The sequence below is a fragment of the Anastrepha obliqua genome, chromosome 2, assembly GCF_027943255.1.
Source record: "Anastrepha obliqua isolate idAnaObli1 chromosome 2, idAnaObli1_1.0, whole genome shotgun sequence".
NCBI classification, from domain to species: Eukaryota; Metazoa; Arthropoda; class Insecta; order Diptera; family Tephritidae; genus Anastrepha; species Anastrepha obliqua.
Window position 1 is genome coordinate 79923531 of NC_072893.1, and position 23589 is coordinate 79947119.

At 35.9% G+C, this 23589-nt stretch overlaps 1 protein-coding gene across 1 annotated transcript in view; it reads left to right on the forward strand.

The window, feature by feature from the left end:
* LOC129238523 (uncharacterized) overlaps positions 1 to 22856 on the forward strand; it is a 116877-nt gene extending 94021 nt beyond the window's left edge. The window contains exons 3-9 of the mRNA XM_054873572.1: positions 6306 to 6530; positions 14171 to 14254; positions 14328 to 14465; positions 14549 to 14688; positions 16372 to 16737; positions 16812 to 18615; positions 20769 to 22856. Coding sequence (XP_054729547.1) covers positions 6306 to 6530; positions 14171 to 14254; positions 14328 to 14465; positions 14549 to 14688; positions 16372 to 16737; positions 16812 to 18615; positions 20769 to 20918 — 2907 coding nt within the window. The 3' untranslated portion in view covers positions 20919 to 22856. The remainder of the gene's footprint in view (positions 1 to 6305; positions 6531 to 14170; positions 14255 to 14327; positions 14466 to 14548; positions 14689 to 16371; positions 16738 to 16811; positions 18616 to 20768) is intronic.
* Positions 22857 to 23589: the final 733 nt, after the last annotated feature.

A 23589-nucleotide genomic window follows, 5' to 3' on the forward strand; every position in this document is an offset into this window, starting at 1 on the left:
CACTCAAGTGAAAAAAACTAAACCAGCCATCACTTTAACTCTATAATCCTCTCCATGTATAATTATTTATAAACTCTTCCTACTCTCGCTGGTCAAGCTCTCTATTATACCACGATAGCTTCAATAATAATAGTAACAAAAATATTTAAAAAAAATTGTGAAACACATGATAGTAGGCGAACAAAAAAGTAAATTTAGATGGTCTTACCACAGACTGAAAATATATTCGAATTTAAATAAGCAGCAGGATGTTGTACGTGGAAACTCATATATAACGTGAGTCCATCCCAAAGGAGACATAACACTGCCTTGTTAGTAATTAGAAGACAATTCATGAACGTTAGCGCCGTTTTAATTGCACAATACTATACTGCTTTGGTGACTGAGTTTACAAGGGTGGTAATTCTTATATCCACTTCATTGTGTCTGAAAAGAAAACAAGATACCTAAATTCCTAGCCTGAAATTTCGCCAATGTTGCTGCGGAATGGTTCGAAATCTAGCACTTGGTAAACCAATTGCAATTATTGTAAGCTGGAGCAGAATATGCTGTTGTATGGTATATAAACGTACTACCCTCCCTCGAGGTGTTGGATCGACCGCATCCAAATAGTTGATACGTAATAATCAGGCATTACCACGGATGAAGTAATACATATCCTGCTGATTGTGGCATTCTTGCAATCCAGCCAACGGTCGGCTAGTCTAGGCTTCTTTGAACCACTGCACGAGATAGATCCATGAGCAGTATTTTCAAACGCACTTTCGATTTCCCAAAAGGCGCACAGGGCAATCTCTTTGAACTCGTGCACACTTTGGATCTTATTTACCAGTGCTGCAGGGCCTACTCCTTTTGCCTTTCCCTTCAACGATTGCGCACGTAGTAGGAAGAAAGGACAAAAAATTGTTACAAATTTAATCTTCAAAATAATAGCCATCGCTAGCGGCACATTTTTCCCATCTCTCAGGCAATTTGTGGATGCCGCGCCAAAAAAATCGCCGTCTTTGTTGGCAAACCAATCATCGAGCCATTCCTTGGCTTCTTCGTGTGAATTGAAGCGCTGCTCGGAAAGTGCGTAGCCCATCGATGCAAACAAATGATAATCGGAAGGCGCCAAGTCTGGTGAGTAAGCCGCATGCACCAGCGATTCCCAATCGTACGTCTCCACCAATTCCCGGGTCGCTCTTGTTCGATGTAGCGGTGCATTGTCATCAAGAAAAATTACTATGTGACGCCGATCGGCATATTCTGGGCGTTTTCGGTGTATAGCGCTGTTCAAATCGGTCAATTGTCGTTGGTAGCTTGCACCGTCAATTATTTCACCTGGTTTTAATAGCTCGTACCAAATCATACCACACTGAACCCAGAAAACACACAGCATTGTCTTGCGGCCGAAGCGATTTGGTTTGGCCGTTGTTTTTGGCCGGGCGGACCATGCGATCATTTACGCTTGGGATTGGAGAAATACACCCACTTTTCATCACCCGTAACGATTCGATGCAAAAAAGACTTCCTTTTGAACTGGGAGAGCAGCGTTTCACAAGTGGTTTTCGGTTCTCTTGCTGCCTCTCAGTCAGTTCATGCGGCACTTATCTTCCGACCTTTAAAATCTTGCCCATGTTTTTCAAACGTTTGGAAATGGTTCTTTGGGTCACTCCCAACTGCTCTGTCATCATGTCTTACGTTTGACCATCATCTTCATACAACAATGCTTGCAACTCGGCGTCCTCAAACTTTTTCGGTAGCCGGCCACGGTCCTCGTTCTCCACACTAAAATCACCACTTCGGAATTTTTCAAACCACCTGAAGCACTGTGGTCTACTTAGAGCATGCCCACCATTTTTCTTCAATTGATAACAGAAAATCAACGATGTCCGCAAATCGTAGTTTGAAAGCACGGAATTCGACATTTTTAGGAGCGACAAAAATGCGTTGTTGTATGAAACGTAACAAACAATGGAGTGCATATTGCTGAGAGATGACAGAGAAAAAAAAAACAAGGCATTTGTGAAGGTTTAAAAAAACTCCTAGCGCTATCTATGGATTAATAGCTGAAAGTCTCATTTCATAAGACATTAGAAACAACAGATACTTTTGTTCAAATAGTTGGTGTCTATTCCTAGTATTAAATGACCAGTGCAATTGATAGATTTCGACACCATTGGGAAACGGTTTTTGTAGTACACCAGCAGCATCTTTTCGCAACCATGCCAAAGTTTACTATATATGTAGTTTGTGCACTTCACGTTTTTCGACAGTGTAATTTAATGATGTTGAAAGTTTCAATGGGATTTCCTCTTTCGTATCCACTTCCGGCTCATTGTGTTTGCTCGTCTGTATGCAAATACGTGAAAATGCGCGCGCATACGCACGTTAACAACAAAAATAACAACAACAGTCGCTTTACTATGTAACTGTTACAGCTGTTTATACAACACTCGAATGGGCTAAGAGTCTTATTTTCGCTTAATGGCTGGTTGCACGATATGAAAAAAAATATTTAATGTGCACAAGTTTGCCAAGAGCTTCCTTCAACTGTGTTAAAAATTTATAAAAATATGAAATTGAATTCGAAATTCAGGCATTGATTTTGTATGCTAAAAATGTCAGTGCTACAATTGCGATTTAAATTTGCCTTCTCCCATCTTTTATACCAATTCATGGTAAAGTAATCAATGGTCACCATGTCAAATAATTCTGAATTTTATTACTCCAACATGTTGTACTTCATATCGTTTCTGGGCCTAATTGAATTACGCACATGTTTTAATTTAATTACCGTACGCCTAGCGAATATTTATGACAAAGGCTTGAAACACGTGCGCAGCATTTTTCATTTTATTACATGCAATTTGCGGCAAAAGTCAATCAATAAGTATAAGTACAAATACATGCATGTAAAGTAATGTACGGAGCGATCAAATAAGAGCCATCTATTCTATTTGTAGTAGCAAATACCCTGCATGCGCAGCTCTGTCGTTATGAAAAAGTGTATGCGAAAGAGCAGTAAAGAAACACAATAATAAATCAGCAGATTTAGATATCAAAGAGAATACATCAACATCTTGGCTTTGCCAGTTTATATAAGTATACGTTTAGTGAAGTTTGGCACATGAAAAGTACTTTTTCCTTTTGTTTTTACTATTTTAATAGTACTCGTTATATGATATGTAAGTACATCTATTTTTTTTTAAAGAAAGCGATCCATATCATGTCTGATTTCTTGCAGTTTGAAAGTAAATTTTATGGTTACTTATCACATTTCGGCTTTTATGAAATCCTCCTTCGTAAATTAGTGCAATTTATGACAACAAAATCATTTCAGTAGAAATTAGCGTCGAAATAGAAATACCCTTGTACAAATGGGAGCTTTTTGTGCACATGCGTATGAATACATGCATATTTGGTATTTTATTTTATAATATAAGATGTGGGGATAGAGGGCGCATCATCTTAATGTGGTTCGTGGAATTAAAAGCAATGCTTCAAGTTTGGCTAAAGTTGTATTCTCATCAAGTTTACCATTTAACCATTTTGGGGGGTTAGACCACAGAGTCAAAAAGTAACCAAATATATTACAATATATATAAGTATTTTTGCGGGAAAACAAAGAAGAATGAAAAGTAATATATTTATATGTTAATATTCTATAAGTAATTACTTTTAAAGGTAAAAAAATGAGGAAAAGGTTTCTTTAATTTTAGTAAAATGTGTTCTTATTTTTAAACCTCAAAGAATTAAGAAAAAATGATGGACATTTTTCATAGCTTAAAACGTTTATAACTTATGTATCCCAAAAAAAAAATCGTACACTTTTCTCCAGATACTGCTATGTTGAAGGTGCAGTTAAATTTTCAAACACAGAAAAACACGCATAACGTCTTACTCAAGAAAAAATTTGTTTGAAGTTTTTCAGAAAATTTTGTTGAAAATAAAACTCTCTTAATATTTCGACCACAGCGACAGCTAGCAATCTAACTTTTTTTCTTGTTCTTTGTTTGCTTTTTGCCAATTTTTTTGTTCAGTCCATATAACTTAATATCTGCCCGTTTAAAGTAAGTATGATAATATTGTAAGTTATAGTAAGTCCGTTTAGCTCTAAGTTAGCACTGAGTTTTGAGAGTCTTTTTGGTTGAAAGTGTTGCACATTTTCATCCATATAAAAATAATTCGATAATTCGTTATGTGGAAGAAAATGCCAATTCTGCGTATGGCATCCAAAAACAAAGCATCAAGTAAAATTAGTTTTTATTTCGATATTATACAAATATATAAGTATCGAGAAAGCACCAGCCAAAACCTTGCAGATGTTGTTGAAATAAATGAGAGCCTACGCAAAAACTGGATCGATAGGTTGCCTTATAAGCCCTTTATTTTTTTTTTTACCGGTGGCCTTATGCATTTTATTCATATGATATAATGAATACTCGGGATTTTTTTTATATGGAGTTATGTTGGATGATGACCGCCAGCAAAAAAGAAAATTTGTCAGAAGCCAACGCGATGTGTAAGCACCTTCAAACTTGCCCTTTATTACACAGAAATTGAATGGGTTATAAAACTGCATACTGCAAATTTTTCTACAAGTTCTAATAAAACAATTTTAAATATTGACGAAAATTGGTTGAATTCTTTATTTTTATTTGGGCAAAGTTAGAAACTTGAATTTACTTATATGATCTCTGTGCTATAGTAATGAAACGCAATCAGTTGAGGTGGGGTGAGCTGCAATAAGTTGAGGTGACGTGCAGAGTTTTGAGTTTTGTGATCTGCCGAAAAAATAAAACTCTTAAGCTAAAAAATAAAATAATAAAAAAACAATAATAAAATAATCAGTTTTATTTTCCTTCTAAAAAGTCAATTAAACAAAAGGATCACTATTTTCGATCAAGAAACGCCCAAAATGTTAATTATTTCAGAGCTGATCATTAATCCCGCTTACATCCGACTGATTTCTTCCCGAAGACGTTAAAACGCACAACGGTAGCAGACAATTTTAAAACAATTTTAATTAATAAATGAGGATTGCTTATTAGTATCTTTTTATATATTATTGCGGCCGCCGTAGCCGAATAGGCTTGTACGTGACTACCATTCGGAGTTCAGAGAGAACGTATGTTCGAATATCGGTAAAACACCAAAATTAAGAAAACCATTTTTCTAAAAGTGGTCTTCCCTCGGCAGGTAATGGCAAATCTCCGAGTGTGTTTCTGCCATGAAAAAACTCCTCATGAAAAATATCTGCCGTTCGTAGTCGGCTTAAAACTGTAGGACCCTCCATTTGTGGAACAACATCAAGGCGCACGCCACAAACAGAAGGAGAAGCTCGGCCAAACACCAAGAAAGGGGATACGCGCCAATTAATACATATGTACATACATATATACCAGTGGCAATTGTAAATCGCTAATAAGAATAAGAATCGTTAATAAAAAAATAAAAATTTTGGAGCAAAAATTAGCACTCGCTGAATTTGTTTCAGTTTTGAGCAAACTAGTATAGCTCGTCATATGATTATATTTCTGAACAATATAATAAAACATTTATTGTTATAATTGGTGACAAATTTTAAAGTCTTAAAATAATCAATAAACATACATTTTTTGATAGCACTCCTTATTGGTACGGTCCCTGACAGGCATTATATTATTAGCTGATGCTTAAAGTTATTATACTTGCATACCTAACTCGTTTGAGTACACCTAACTTACATATGTACATACGTAATATGCGCGGAAACTCTTTGAACTACGTACATGTTAAATAAGTGCTGACTGGCATATTCATTGGTTGAGCTCAAGAAACCATTAACCATACATCCTGCTCAGCGAAAAAACATTCATAAAAGCAAATTTCAAAGCAAATCTCCGAATGAAACAAGGCTATTACTTAAGCACTTATGTGCTCAAGCTTAAGTAGTCGAGTAAATTGCAAATAAGGATATACGCTACTTTTATGAATCGCAAGCAAGCAAAGTATTCGTACACTGATTTGCTGACCAAACGAACGACGCTCACAATTCGCTATGACTTCACTTGATTACTTCGCCTATGAAAGCCAGCTGGCGCATTGTGCAGCTCTGACCACTTCATTTCGGGCTGCACGACAATATAATATACATAAAATCATAACTTAAGCTTCGCATTTATTAAGTTTTGTTTTTGTTTGTGGCCAATAATCAGATACGAGTATTAGCGTGTTCAGATGCTAAAAAAAATCAGTGAATATAAACTTTAAATTTATGTTGTTGTTTATGTTAAGCTTGTAAAACACAAACTTTTATAATTTTTATCTCTTATTTTCAGATGTTAAAATTTCATTACCATAGTAAAAGGAAATTTAAAGTGTCCATACAAAAGAAATATTTATCAAAAATGGGCGGTTCTCCTGCTTTGTGGTGTCTGCTACTAGCGCTGTGTGCCGCAACACAGTTCAATGCCGCGCAAGCTCAATCGAATTATGTGCAGCAAGGCGATAGCGGGAACTACACAACAAATGGCTTGCCCGAGGAGGCGACACTGGATGGAAAGGTATGTCTTCAGTTCTAAATTTTCATATTACTTAAATATGTATTTTTATCAGTGTTTATCAATGTAATATTTCTCGGATTCCCCTTATACGAATCCATGTGTGAATATCACGAAATAATTGGAGGTTATCATTAATAAAAAAAAAATCTGTGAAATGAAACCAAAGTAGCGAGCACGAATAAAAGTTCGGTAGTAGGATTCATTTTTTGTGAATGTTTGTAATAGGTCTATCGATAAGTTCGTGCGGTTTTACAACAGATGGCGTAACTTGATTATTATTCCATCGATCCACATTTCCAAACATTCATTGGAGAGCTACTGTCGTAAGGCACAAACGTCAGTATAAGTTTTTTATTTGAAGCGTAAACAACAATATTTTTACCACACTTGAAAATGTCGAATTTCGTGCCAAATAATGTGTTTTTGCGGGGAATTCTTCTTCATTATTTTAATATGAAGAAAAAAGCAGCCGAAAGTCATCGTATCTTGGTGGAAGTTTATGGTGAGCATGCTCTAGCTGAGCGAACGTGCCAGAAGTGGTTTGCACGCTTTAAAAGTGGTGATTTTGGCTTGGAAGACGAAGAACGCGAGGGTGCGCCGCCAAAGTTCATGGATACCGAATTGGAGGAATTGCTCGATCAAGATCCGGCTCAAACGCAAGAAGAGGTTGCAAAAACTTTGGGAGTTGATCAATCAACCATTTCCAAACGTTTAAAAGCCATGGGAATGATCCGAAAGGTAGGCCATTGGGTGCCGTATGAATTGAAGCCAAGAGACGTTGAACGCCGTTTTATGGCATGCGAACAACTGCTTCAACGGCACAAAAGAAAGGGTTTTTTGCATCGAATTGTGACTGGCGATGAAAAGTGGGTCCATTACGACAATCCAAAACGTCGGGCAACGTATGGATACCCTGGCCATGCTTCAACATTGACGTCGGCGCAGAATATTCATGGCCTGAAGGTTATGCTGTGTATCTGGTGGGACCAGCTGGGTGTTGTGTATTATGAGCTACTGAAACCGAATGAAACGATTACGGGGGATGTCTACCGACGACAATTGATGCGTTTGAGCCGAGCACTGCGAGAAAAACGGCCGCAATACGCCGATAGACACGACAAAGTTATTTTGCAACATGACAATGCTCGGCCACATGTTGCACAAGTGGTCAAAACATACTTAGAAACGCTCAAATGGGATGTCCTACCCCACCCGCTGTATAGTCCAGACCTTGCGCCATCCGATTACTATCTCTTCCGATCGATGCAACATGGCCTGGCTGACCAGCACTTCCGTAATTACGATGAAGTCAAAAAATGGATCGATTCGTGGATTGCGGCAAAACCGACCGAATTTTTCACAAAGGGAATCCGTGAATTGCCAGAAAGATGGGGAAAAGTAGTAGTAAGCGATGGACAATACTTTGAATATTAAATTTGTAACCATTTTACGTCAATAAAGTTTCAAATTTCGAAAAAAAACCGCACGAACTTAAACATAGTCCTATAAATATTTGAGAATCAGATTTAAGCATACCCAACTTCTTGCAGTAATAAAATATTTTTTTCCAAAAGTTATGCTCCTCATTCGCATCTCAAGCGATGGACCTGACCATTGATAATGTGATTTTAGACTTTTGAAGTCATTTTTGATTTATTTAGTTTATAAGTTAACCGTCCATTATATGATAATAACATTAGAAACAATCCAAATTTAGGAAAAAAGAAATAATGATAATAAAACAATAAAGGAAAATGTTGCATACTAATAATTGATTTTCATGTGACAAAGAGTGTCATTTTATAGCAAGGAGTGCCATAGAGTTTTTCACAAAGAAAACTTTAGGTCACTTTGTGTCAAATGATGGTATTTCGTGTCAAATTGCCAACTTTATGAGGCAGTCTTCTATGCTGCCGGTATCCAAACCTGCAGGTTCTTCAGGGTTTGTGAAAAAAATATAGTTTAAAGCCCTACATAAGCAGCATATCTTAGGTGTAACTGGTGATATAATTACTCCTTATTATCTTTTAAAAAGCTTTTATACAAGGTGGCGTAAAATGAATCACTCTATAGGAAAATTTATAATTTTTACAGATGGCGTCGTACACTAATCATATTTGACAATTGTGAACCAGACACACAAGCAAAGGTCAAAATAAAGATTTCCATGATTGAAAATCTGTTTTATTATTTAGTAAAAAAGTTATTGTATTCAAAACAAAATTGGATGACTAATTTTGCGTCCCCTTGTACAAGAGGGTTGGAGTTAAATACTCTTAATTGAATATTAAATGTAAAATTTGTTAAGAAATTAGAAGATATTCAGAAATAGCCAATAGAGAATTGAGGCGTTATCTCCTCAGGCTCAAGAAGTCTTAGCAAAATTTAATTCCCTCATACAAACTGTGACTAGTAATGTTTTTATATGCAATGAAATTCTTTTGGCGTAAGCCATTTCAATTTGCTTATAATAGGAGCTGAGCGAGAGGCCTTTAAATACTGTCATTACTGTCTTTTATCATCTTTAAAACATCAAATCTCAAGATCAGTCTCAAGCTTCTGTGAAAGAAGGGATCACCTTAAGGTCCCCTAGCCAAATAGTGATTACCCTCCAGATTCTGATATCCGCCGAAGCCGAATGAATTGGTACGTGAACACTTTTCGGTAGCTCCTACTTTTTAGCACAAAACACCATAGAAGATAAAGGAAAAATGTGTTCGCCTCTCGGCAGGCAATGGCAAACCTCCGAGTGTATTTCTGTCATGAAAAAGTTCCTCATAAAAAGTGATCTGTCGTTCCCGCTCCATTCACTGTAGGCTCCTCAAATATCAAGACGTACGCTACAAATCGCAGAAGAAGCTCGGCCAAACAGCCAATAAAGGTAGAAACGCCAATTATTATTATTATTCAGATTTTGTACTCAGTACGATGCCTCACACAGAGATTTTGGATCAAAATTTATAGATAAACTAGATGTGTAGAGAGATTATATACGCCTATCGAAAATTCAATCTGCATGAATATTAAATATGCCCTAAATCCCTACTCTTCCTTAAACTATGCCATGAAGCCGACGAACTTAAGCATTCATCGGCTTTTCATATCTGGCTAACTTCTTTCCAACTAGTACCCGTTTATATGATACTAGGAATATTTTGACAATCTAAGGAACTAGAAGCAAGGTCGACTGTCGCTTACATGGAGCCGGTGCCCACACTGGGTGAAAAACGAACTTCTCAGTTATAAAGTTATGGAGTCTGCGGCAGTTACCTACTCTTTCGAAATTAGTCGCGACAAAGTCAAATGGTGCCTAAACAGTTCAGCAGTCTGAATAGACAGAGAATATATTTATTAAAACAGAAGTTTTTGTGACATCCTTAACTCATCTTGAAAGGCACTACAGTAGCCTGAAAGCCACAACTAGCCTCTGTTCTAAGTTTTAATTTAATTAATTATGACAGTGTGACAACTTCGATAAAATGCTAACTTAATACACCCCTGTACTTATGGTAAAGGCACCAGTTTTTGATACGTTTTAATTATTATTTATTTTTTAATTTTAATTATTTTTTATAAACATATAGTTCATTCTTTAACAAAAACCATAGTGTTCCAATTTTGTAATTGTACAAGATTTATATAAATTCAATAAATTATCATAAATACTTTCAAATTTAGAATCAGAATTTCTTAAACAAATCTGAGTATGCAGTTTTATAGCCTATTACATTTTAGTACTTACATTTTAAGTTTAAAAAGGCTCAAAATTTTCGTTGTGTTTTGACAGCCTTTTCCCCTGACGATGCTTCGCAGTTTCTCTGTATAAGAAAAATATGATGCGTTTTTATAGGGGGGGAAATGAGCCACACCATCAAGAAAAACAAAAAATTAAACAACAACGGGAATTTCTAGAGACCTTTAAGCTGCACTAGAAGTTGTTGTACGAAAAATTATTGGCGTACTATTTTTTATTTAATTCTGATTAAACATTTTTAAATTTGGTGATTTTTGTAATTTTTATAAATCTAGCGCAAAGTCTGAAACATGAAATTGTATGGTTTTTGTTATAAAATTAACCATATTTTTGTAAAAAAAATAATTCAAATTAAATAATGAATAAGCAATAGTCAAAACTTGTCAATATTTGTTGACTTTTTACTGTTTTCGGGGGGTGCACGCTTTCACTTCTTTTAAGGTATTGCCAAGTTCCGAAAGCCATTTAATTCGCAGATATATATATAATATACAATAGTACAATTTAACGAGTTTCAGAGGCAATTCTCACTTACTTAATACACCAAAGATGCGCAAGCACATTAAATTTCGTTTAAAGTTCAAAAATCGGAAATGACTAAAAATAATTCTATGTAAACTTTTGACCTTCGCTTGCGCATATGAGTATGTATGCGCGGTGTTCATCCATATATGGTGTGAACCAACTTCATTCCCTTTGTGGCTACAAATTTTACTTGCTGCTGTTCTTATATAGGTTGGTTTACTATTAAATTACTACACAGTTACCGGTAGCAACACAAAACAATACGAGTACAATGCAAATACCACCTAAATTATTTGCGAGTACTTTCTCTCTGCTCTGCTTAGCCGCCGCTGACTCCCTAGTTAAAACCGCGATTGTAAATTTTCAATGCTTTTAGCAGCATCACGAACTCAATGTCAGCTAGTCAAGCAGGAAGGTAATACACCTATGCAGCTTACAAAGTTGCCATGGGTACGTAGTACTGCATACATAAGTATGCATAAGTACGTGGTATGCAATTGTTGTTAGATATAAATTCAATAGAGCATAGTTTTGTGTCTCTGGGCCAGGAAGTCATTGGATGCCACGCCACCAAGCCTTATATAATGCTTAGATGCAGGCCAATGATATCAAGCTGGGGTTCACACTCTTAACTACTTATGCCATATTATAAAACAATGGCATTGCGGTTGCTGCAAGCATTTTTGCCTTATATTTTGTCCATTCATTCGGTGTTAATTAGATGATGAGCTGAAATGCTGTAGTAATAATTAGTTTAAATGATGCCAAAGCGTAGATGGAGTAATTAAAAAAAGAAATATATAAGCATTCGTACGCAATAATTTAACTTACTTAGCTATGTATTTGTTAGTTAGCAAAACAACACCGAAGCTAACAAAAGTGCCGTAATTGGCCTTCACTGGGTAATACTCGTATATGTAAGCCTACTTCCTTGATAAGGCCAACGCTGCACCTCCAGAGCACAAAATTAACTTTATCTCAATGTGAGTAAATATGTAAATAACTCAAATCTATTTCCTTTGTGTGTGAATGTTTTTTTTTTCATATGAGACTAGTTGCAACGTAGTTTTCTACGTTGAACAAGATGCTGGGGTCACGCTAGGGTTTTGAAAAAAGTAGGCGTAAAAAAACAAAAAGGTGGTGTGATGACACCACAAAAAAATGCTGGATTAATAAAGTTTGAATATTTATCACACTTCTGACCATTTTCCCCATAGAGCCACTCAAATTCAAAGCAAATGCGGTGGCAAAAAGGAGCTCGTAATTCCGTAATACCGGAAACTGAAACTCCAAGAAAAATGTGTAATTCAAAATCTGAAAAAACAGAAAAAAATAAAAAAAATTGGAACTTTTGAAACAAACAATGCTGAGAAAAATATCTTGGACTCATTTAGATTGGACGCTCATATTTATTTAAATCCAGCTCACCAGTTTATAAGAATTACCAACTACGGGCTTCAAATATAATCTTTCAAATACGTATCGGTGCGTTTCAGGTTGTATGCGCGGAAATAATTCAAATTCGTCACTATAACTTTAATTATATATTTTGTATATATACTTTAAGTATACACTTTGTTATTATTATTATATAGGCTACTACGCACTGCGACTAAAAAGCTGCTGAGGTACCATATATTTTAAGGTTTTCTAAGACCTTTAGTACATTCAGGGCTTTATTGTTCCATAATTTATATGGAGGCACGAAAATACCACCAAGGTGCTGTAGCCGTTTTCTGCCTAGTGCAGGACATTTACAAAGGATGTGTTCTTTTCAATATTCATTTCACAGAATCGGCAAATGAGAGACCAATTTTGTTTAAGTGGCTTGTGAGGTAACCAGTTAAAAGTTTTAAGTCCACTCTGCCAAGTGAAAGTAGCTTATTAGAAATTCCTCTGTCCGACGTTAGGGCTTGTCGTTAACAGATAGATTTTCGCCAGTGTTCAACGAACTTCTTCTCCTCCCATCTTCTGGGATTTCGTTGATGTGGCCCTTTGTAAGTTCACAGAAAGGCTCAGGCCAAAGTACACTTATGCTCAGACCAGTATACAATTAAGCAAACACAAAAAAAGAAAAGTCGAGTATTTTTCGAAAACCGTATATCCCTTAACGGAACTAATGCATGTTCCCTATTAAACGATGTACTCTGGTATTTCAAAACCTAAAACATCAACTATGCTGCGGATTCTAATGCGGGTGCGCTAATTGTTAGTTTGAAGAGAGCCTTCGTTTCTATATATGTTTCAGTCAGAACAGAGGAGCTATTCCAGATCAAGTGTTCTAAGTTTTCTCGACTTTGTCCTAGATTTTTCAGAAAATTTATTTACTTGTAAGAATGAGTATAATAAGAAGTATAAGAACATAACTGAAAAAAAAACATTTTATAATTTTAAATTACATTCAACTTTGAAAATTGTAGTATAGATTGTTTTAAAATGAAGCATTCTCGGTTCCTTTTAACACTTTTATAATTTTTTTTTGATAAAATATAATTAAAAAATTGTTTTTCCCTTTAAAATTAGATTTTTTTCCAACAAAAAAAAATTTTTATCTCTTCTTCAATTTCTAATTTTATCATAACTTTGTGAACTCCTATGTTAAAATGATTTTGGGCAATAAATGAAATGAAATGAGTCCCTTCTTCAAAAAAAAAAACCATTTTTAAAATAAATTGTAAATAAATTGCAAAGAAAAAATGTATAAAATAAATTGTAAATATTTTGTAAATTTTTTTTTTTTTTTTGTGGAAATTTTTGGGATAATCGTTTTGGGAAATACGTTTTTATAAATTTTTTTAAGTGCCTATAAAAAAAATCGTTTTTCATAAAATTTGTTTGGATAAAAATAATTTTTTTAGCAACAATGTAATTTTTTTCAAAATTTTTGGGGAAAATTTGTTTTGTCGTATATGTAAGACAGCTCCTCAGATTTCCCTTTTACTTTTTTCATTAATACGGTATATCTGATTTCTTATTGACGCATCGTTGTGCAAATGGAGGTGATATACGCTAGAGCCTTGGGTCCGTATTGGTTTTTCACTTGTTCGCTGTACTTATTTGAATATAATTTCAAAAGTTATGTCAATGCATCGAATAAACTTTCAGGGATTATTGAAAAAATCGAAATATTAGACAAAACTGAACCCACTAAGACAAGGAGACGTAGCCTAATGAAAAAATTTCATTATTCGTTGCATGAAAATTTTTATTTTTTAAACAAATATTTTTGATTGAAAACACGCAGAAATAGTTTTATAAAAGTCTATGGAAGGGTCGATGCATGTATATAGTAAACAATTCCTATTCTTGCTCTCAAAAATGAAATTCATAACTATATAATTTAATTTCGATTTTATTTCAGGTCACGAAATTAGATGATATTAGCCCACTGATATTTTTAAATCGCACAAAAGCAGCGTTGAATTGCGCAGCTGGCTCCATGCAAGTGAGTGAAATCATTATTTTATATGACATATGATACATTTTTTATAAAAATGTTTAATGGTAAATCCATTTAGGTCGACATGAAATTCAATGAACCTTTTCACGGCATTATTCAAGCCGATTACGATCGCAGCAGCGCTTGTCGCGTTAATGGCAAGGGCGCGCTCAGTTATAGATTGGAGCTACCACTCAAAGGATGTGGCACTATACAGGTAAGTTTTTTATCTTTTTTATTAATCTGGGATATATGTGCTCATTTGTACTATATTATAACTATACAATTGTTTTTTTTTAGAATCCTACACGCGTTTTTACCAACAATATAATCGTGCGCTTCCATGCCAATCTGGAAATGGATGGCGATGAGATAATTACCATTGTCTGTCGCTATCCGCCACCCATACCATCACTGCCACCAGCGTTGCCAGCGCCTATGTAAGTTCAAAAACTTCATCAATCTTTATCAACTTACATCAATTTATATATTATTGCGTTCACGAAGGTTTCAATCGGGATAAATGAGCGATTCTGTGTCGACGATCCAAATATTTTGGATATTGATATCAATTCTTCTAAAAATTGTTTCTTTTGTGTTTATAATATTGAGATTTACTCAATGCTGAAAATTTAGGTACAGAATATTTTAAGGGGTTATATACCTTGTGGCCCCAAAAAAATGGGCGATTGTCATACTTTTTTTTAATTTTGCTTTAGAACTTTTATTCAAATGAGGCCTTTATCATACTTGAAGGGTAACTCTCGAAGAATACATTTTGGTGTTTTGATTTTAAAAAATGTTATTATTTATTGTTAATATCTCCCCTCTCCCGAAACGCCCTTTTTTAGAAGAGGCTTGCGGTGATCACGGTAGCGCATGAGCAGCTCAACTGAAATCAAAAAAAAATTAAATGATTATTGTAGGAAAATGTTTTTTAGTGAATCTAAACGGTTTATTTACCCAAAAAAAATTTTTCTCGATATGAAAACCGCTTTGCACCAAAAAAACGATTTTTGAGGGGTTGAAAAATAAAAAAAATTAATTGTACAATAACTTCGAATAATTAAAAAAAAAGTTTATGCAAATGATGTTAATGATCACCGCGACGGTAATTTTCAAAAAACACGACTTCGAGATAATCGCGTCTAAAGTTTTGCATGCACTTCATTTATGGATAATTTGTGCACTTCCACGGTCTGTAACTTTCGTTCTAGTGCACCGACCTTTATGATTTTTATGATTTGATTAATCCGATCCTTTATGATTTTTTGAATTTATATTTTTTAAAATGATGTCCTTTTAGAATATGCCATAAAAAATGTTCAATTTTTTAGTCCAACAAAAGGTATATAACCCCTTAAAGTGAAAATCTCTGGTACTTTTTTATGATTTTTCGTTCTTTTCTTTAATAATTTTGCATAAAAACTTGTAAATTAAATAACTTAAAATATTTATTTTGGGGAAAATTTATATACTTGAATAATAATTTTGCATAAAAACTTGTAAATTAAATAAACTTAAAATTTGTTTTTTAGGGAAAAATTGTATAATTTTTTGGAAAAACTTTTGCGAAAGATTTTTGTGTGCCATTTTTGAAGAATACCTCTCGTCGCTCAAATGCCTTTTTATAATTTCTTTTATAATGATTAACATTTCACTATGTATACAAAAACACAATATGGTTGCGGAAACGGATATTTTATGACTCACTCTCTTAAATGGGAAAAAATACCCCTATATGATTGAGGTCGAGGGTTAATATATTCCACGAAAATTATTCTCGCTGTACTCCATATACAATCTTTGTCCAAATCTTTTATCACAAATGTAAGAATATAGCGATCGGGAATGTTGTTTCTTTCTTATAGGGAATAAACTTTGACCTTTTGAAGGAAATTAAAATATTATACCATAGTTACTATTTCTCTTTTACACCATTTATCATATTTCGTGAGCAGAACTTTGTTATTGTTGAAAAAGTTGGATTTTATTCTATCTTGTAGGTTTGGATTATAATTAATATTTGATGGTGTGCCAAACCACTTTTCAATTCACGAGGGACTTGTTCACTTGATTTTTATCCAACTTTTATAATTTATTTATACTTCTTTATAATATAGCTTGAATCCCATCGCAACGGGTTCCGTGATACAGCCACCCCTCAAGGGCATACAGCTACTTCTAATCATTTGCGCCATCATGTTCTTGACACTGCTATTACTTGGTTTGGCTGTTTCATACTATTGTCTGCGCAGTCGCCCAATACCGGTAGTCCGCCGTCTTCCAATGTCCATGGGAAGTGGTTCGGAAATCACCAAGCTTAGTGGCAGTAGCATGGGTAATATTAGTGCCTTTGAAGGCGTTAAAATCCCACGCGCTATTGTACCTTTGGCGGCTGTGCATAGCTCATCGGGTAGCGAGGGTGCGCTCATACCTTCCGACTACCCCAGCGAATCACATTCCGAAATCGAAGAAATCGATACGAGGTAAGTTAAAGTTTTGATTTTCCATATTTCGCCCATTTTTGCTTACGAAATTTATTTCATTTCCTTTTCTGCAGATCACTGCCCTTCAGCTCAGCAGGTAGCTTTGAAAATCGTGCATTTGTTCAAGAGACTTCAAGCATTTATAGCGATCATTATGGACATACTCAGGAAGTGCCGGCTGCCAATGCGGTGGCCACTTCGGTGCCTCGTCATCCTATTGCCGTCAAGGAATCATCGTCGCCCAAGTTCGACGTGCAAGTGCGCGTTAAGAAGTCTCCGCCACCACCACCTTCGCCTGTTACCTCGGACACTGAGAGTATTGCCACACTGCGCCCAGATCGCAATAATCTTTCGACCATTATGGAGACTCATGAAGACCGTGAAAGTATTATGACAATGGACTCACTGCCACCTCAAGAGGAGACTGTACATACTCAGTTCACATATGTTCCTGAATTGCATCCGGCACCCAAGCACACTGTGGAAGTGACTCCACCACCACCACCAGAGCCTGTGTTCTCTGTATATGCACGCACACACCATGAGATGGTCGACGGACGGCCCGAAACTTGGTCAGACTTTACTGATGCACCCACTGTTAGTGAGGTCACGGATATGACTTCTGAGGCACCCGATATGCACTCAGTTGGCGAGATGGTTGACAGCACACACTTCTTCGAGGCAGAGTACCTTCCACCTGAACCACCAATTGTGGTGAAGAAACCACAGGTCACATCGCATACTGTAGATGATGTATATTTGCGCACCATTACCGAAAAGAAGACAATTGAAGATATTGAGAGTCATAAGCGTCGTGTTACCGAATATAAGGCGAAACCAAAACCATTGCCACCACCAATACCGGACCCTACTTGGGATGTTAAGATACGCAATTATCCAACTGAGCGTGAACAGCAACGATGGGAGAATTTCTCCGATATTTCCAGTGCATCCGGTATGACACTTACGCCCAAGATGGAGCGTTCTGAGCTAAGCTTGCCAATTGTGCCTAAAGAGCCGCCACAACAAATCTATGATAACAAAGAGAAGCTGACCAGTCCGCAGCTAGTGGGCAACATGAAACCTATTGAAATGCCCCCAGAAGATAAGGCAGTGCCAAATTGGGATGTGCTGATACGTATTTTGGAAGAACCCGAATTTTCGGAAGCTGACGATGCCAGCTCGGTGCACTCCAGCGTGCATCCACTCACGCGCTACATCAGCTATGACGATAAGGCCAAATGGAAGGAAATTATCACTACAGAGTCATCGTTGCGCACAATGCTCACAGAGGCCGTGGTGCGGGAAGATTTTGAACGCATACGTCAAGATACCCGCTATGAGCGTATCTTTGAGCCGCAGACATGGGATGTTATCATTCGTATATTGGCGCCACCTGCCGATGAGGATACGGATGTGGAAATGCGCGCACCTAAGCGTACGAAGAAAACACAACCGTGGGATACTCGTTCGCGCCGTAGCTCCTTGCCAACTTTGTATGAATACGATAGTGATGGTGGTTCCTCTGTACGCACCATACGCCAAGACCCAAGCATGCCATTGCGTGACAATAGTTTCAATATGCAACGTTCACGTCGCTCATCGCGCACATCGTATCACACTGATCAGAATGATTTCCGTTCAATGTCGGAGGTTACAGTCGACTTTGGACGACCCGATCACTTAGACAACGTGTCGGATGCAAGCTCTTTCTATCCAATGCAATACTATGATGACGAGGATCGACGCTCCTTCCATCGGTCGGTTAGTCATCCGTCGTTAGCGCGTTCAGCAAGTGAGTTTACTGAGCATTGGGCAGCACCAGATGAACTTTCATCGCCAGAAGCTACACCCAAATCGCGTCGTTCGCAACGTTTGGTAAGTTTTGATAATGGAAACTAGATAAGAAATCATAATGTACAAAATATTGAGTTTGTTCGAATGGTCTGAGTGGCAAATTATAATATAATCATTCATATATTTGAGGTGTGGCAATAAAGTTATTACTATCGGTGACAGCGGCAACACCTTGGACCATTCCTCATTCCTTCTGCAAATGCTTTTAGCTAAAAAAACTTTGCCTTTCAAGCCCCATAGTTGCGTTGTCACCCACTCTGACATTTAAAACGCTTATAGCCCAAGATCAAGTCACCCATCAAAGGAACTCATCCTGATGCCGCGACATACAGGAGGTTCGGGAACCGCACTTCTGAATACTAGGTTAAATTCGGAGGGTTACCAAAGGTGCTTCTAATTGTTGAAGTTAGGGAGGGACTATTATGACGGATGATAATAAAGTATTACTCGTACCTGAATTTGCTTTTATTTCACTGCCAAATTCACAAAACCAATTGCTTGTCACCTCGCAGTGTCACAAAATATGAAATTATAATATTTCTGCAGATTTTTTCATTTTCTAGCTAAAATAAAAAAAAAAAAAATAGTTCGAAATAGAGTTGCCACTTATTTTGTAATATAATATTAGAAACTATATTAATTTAAACATTTGCCGCCGTAGCCGAATGGGTTGGTGCGTGATTACCATTCGGAATTCACAGAGATAACGTTGGCTCGGTGAAACACCTAAATTAAGAAAAAATTGTTTCTAATAGCGGTCACCCCTTGGCAGACAATGGCAAACCTTCGATTATATTTCTGCCATGAAAAAGCTCCTCATAAAAATATCTCCCGTTCGGAGTCGCCTTGAAACTGTAGGTCCCTCCATTTGTGGAACAACATCAAGACGCACGCACAAATAGGATAAGGAGCTCGGCCAAACACCCAAAAAGGGTGTACGCGCCAAATATATATATATATATATAGTAGTTACATTCAATATAGGTTCGATATCAAATAAAAGGTTTTTAAGGGATATATTTTCGGAACCTACTTCTAACTATAGTTGCCATATATTTTTAATAGAACACTGAAGATTAATTAAATACAATATTTAAATAAGATTTACGAATATGGGCATTAAGTTAAGAGTATTTAAGGGATGTTGACGTAGTATATTCTAAATAGAGTTGCCATCTATTTTTCAATATATTACTAGAAATTACATTAGATATTAAAAAAATATATAAAGTTATGGGCACCAAAATAAAGGTATTTAAAAGGGTTATTAATTAGGCGTATTCCGAATAGAGTTGCCGTTTATTTTTAATATAACATTCGTAGTTATATTTAATATTAATTTAATATGGAAAATATAATATGACAAATATTATATTCAAATGAAACTTATTTAGACGAGTATTTTTGCGTAGAGTTGCCATATATTTTTAACAGAACACTATAAATTTATAATTATAATTAGCAATATGGGTATGAAGTAGAAGTGATTTAAGATAATTATTACCAAAGCACACTTCTGCATAGAGTTGCCACATATTTGTTATTATTCACATACTGATACATTAGTTAGTTAATGATTTAACTAGAAGATACGTATCAAACGAAGGGTAGCAGGAAAAAAATACAATATATTTATTTATTTCATTATATGTTTCAATCAAAAACTTGTGAAAATAGCGTTTTACTTAGATACCTAAGCAATTAGTTTTAGATTTCACTTGAAGAAAAAGGTCTAATAGTAATACAAAAAAAGCTTAAAAAAGTTTCTACGCATGCCTAAGCCAAAATATGTACTAAAAATTACTAAAAATATTACAGCAGAGGTGTGAAATAAAAGCTTTACAACGAATTAATCGTAATTGGGCAGTTTACGAAGCCCAGCCGAGGAGGAGATTAAGGGGTTGTAATCTCTATACTTATTTTTGACTACTCGCGGCTTGCCATTATAAAAATATATATATTTTTCATATATAAATATTTAATAGTTCTGTCAGCACCATTCGAAACACCCTTTATTTGCTGAAAACTTATTCCTTACATATTTTGCACACATACACCAGCAAAAAACAAACAAAATTACCACAAATCCACTCTCCTTCCGCCATTAGATCATAAACATTATTTTATTTTTGCAATTTTATTTTTATAACTCACATTTCTATTGTTACTTGTAGGCAACATTCCAGCCGCGTATACCGGCTCCACCACCACCGCCGCGCTCTGGCCAGATTGTGGCGCAAACACAAAGCCAATATGTAGAGACACGTCGCAGCACAACATTCCACACGGAGAACGAAGCAGCAGCGCGTTCACGTGACTGGTAAACGTGACAATACATTTAGCCACGCAGATGCGTTAACGCGTAAGCGTGCCCAGGTCAGGCTGTATGAGTTTACAGCCAAAGGGAGAGAAAGAGCAGCAGGGCGGAAAAAGATTACTAACAAATACTGCTTCCCGCAAAAGTCATTGCCAATCCACAACAATGTGTGAACATATGCATGTACATAACTGTACATATATGTGCGCCTTGTTAGTGTTATACAACTACAATAAATATACGTATGTCTAAGTGGACTTTGTACATACATACACACTACATACATACATAAGCAAGTATTGCAGCCCCCGGGCTACATATTTACATATATATATGCATACATTTATGTACATATGTATTTATATACTGTAAGTACATACAAGTTTACATAACACAAGTGCCAATTTAAATAATCCTGCATTCGCTGCGTACTTAAATAGAAACATACCTATTAATAATAATGACACATAAGGGCGCATACGTACTCGTATACTCATAATATTAACGAAATTGTATAAAAAATAGTTATAATGTGGAAAAATTGAATTTTCTCCATAGAATATAAAATTTAAATTGTGAAAATATTTTCCTTAGTTAAGTCAAATAACACTAAATGTAGTACTTAAGTAAATTTTATGCATAACAACAACTAAAAAAATCGCTACTAAATGTGTAAGTCCAATTTTGTATATGTACACATATATGTACGTTTATGTGTACATAAATTCTAAATACGTAGCATGAAAATCGCCATGAATTTGTGTACCTTCCACAATTTTTGAGCACATTTTACCAAGATTCTATGCAAAGCTGCTTCTACACGCGTTATTGACTCTAATGGCTGACTCATAACAAATTACTTCTACAATGACCGCACATCGTCAACGACCCATAAGAATCCACTTAACATAAAATTGCCACACCAGATGCGAGTCAACACGCCCCACAAAAGGGCCATCAAAATGCTATGCTGTGTGCAAATTAGCTACATATAAAACTTTTCATTTAACATGTACAATTACCAGTCGAGTCAAATGCGACAAACCACAAACTGTATGCAAATAGGCGGTCACGACTCCACCCACATACACACGACACGTTGACCCAGACGACGGGCATCTAAAATTAGCTACCACGCATGAATTCAAAAACAAACACTTTGGTGTGTGAGTGAATCACCACACCCACTCGCACTGCTGAATTTAACAGAAGTGTTAGAACGCTGGGCTAGTCAAAATTGCTACTATTTTATATACAGCTCACTATAGCACCAACAAATTAAAGAGCATACGAGAATCATAAAGACCTTTTTCAATTTCGGAGCCGCAGGCAAATTATTTCCACATCACAAAATATTCAAAAATATGAAAGTCTAGATAAGTAAACGACAAAAGTGTTTCGTAATTAAAAAGGGTTGGGAAGAAGTGTAGGATGGAATGGGGGCTGACAGGCTTACCGGTAGCTGGTACCAAGTTGATTTCGCCCACCAACGAGGGTAGGTCAACCGGTCGAATGTACAAGTAAGTACAGAAATACAAACTAACATTTATTTCTATGAAATTATGTGTGTTTGTATGTGGAATCACTACAGTAAATCCACTGTGCCTCATTCTGGCGAATTCATATACGTGACTGGTACGCATCACGCGTTTATTTCAATCGATCAGTAAAATATCAGTAAATCTAGAAATGTGCTAGAATGTGTTAATGGTTTACCTCCAAGGCAACTTTTTTTTATCATTTGGGACTAACGCAAGGTATCTCAGATACATACGTTTAACTGGTCCACGTACTTATAGTATATCGAAATATGACTAATTTCGAATTCATTGGTACATCAGAATGTGCCAGCTGGTATTAAAAAAATGTATTCCATGCATTAAATTGAATTTCGTTATAGTAAAAAGCCGAATCATTAACCATCACCCACCAAACGAGCAGTAGTGGCACACATCCTTTTTTGTTTTCGCGCATAGTCATAAGAAGCGACAGTTTGTTCCCGTCGGACTCTAAAACTTTTTAGTTATAAAAAGGATTTAATCTGAATCAAAATTCTTTAGCGAAATGGGTTCGTTTCGCTTACTTAACTTTGAAAAGCTTGCCCCGTATATCAAAAATTTCGGCAGCTGAGAGTTAATATCTAGGCATAAGGACTTCTTAATTCATAGTTTCTTTTACACGATTTCAAAAAAGAAGTCTGAGGTGCACCGATACTCGAAAAGGAGGATACAAGTTAACTTCAGTTGGAAAGAAGGGATTAAAAAAAGGCTCTTTGAGCAGTTGAAGCATAAAATCATTCTAGAAACAAATCTTGCTATGCCTATAAAGAGGAGATAGACATACATATATTTTTTGCAATTTTGCAATTCCGTGTGGAATTTTTTTTCGTCTTGGTTTTCGGGGCTCTGTGGGTTGCGTACTAGTTGCTTGGTGTCACGACAATTTTTTCTTTAATTAATTTGAATATTTCATTCAAATTTTTTCGGGATATATTTTCGAAATATTATGCGACAAAAGAAATACATTTTAAATAATACATAAAACCAGTTTTCGCGTAGATTCTAGCCTATCTAGCCTATTTTAATACGCCACTATGTTCAAACTAAATCTTGCTAATGTAATACGCAGTATAAAAACAAGAAATCGAATAATAAAAACAACCGTTAGCCTCTCTTAGA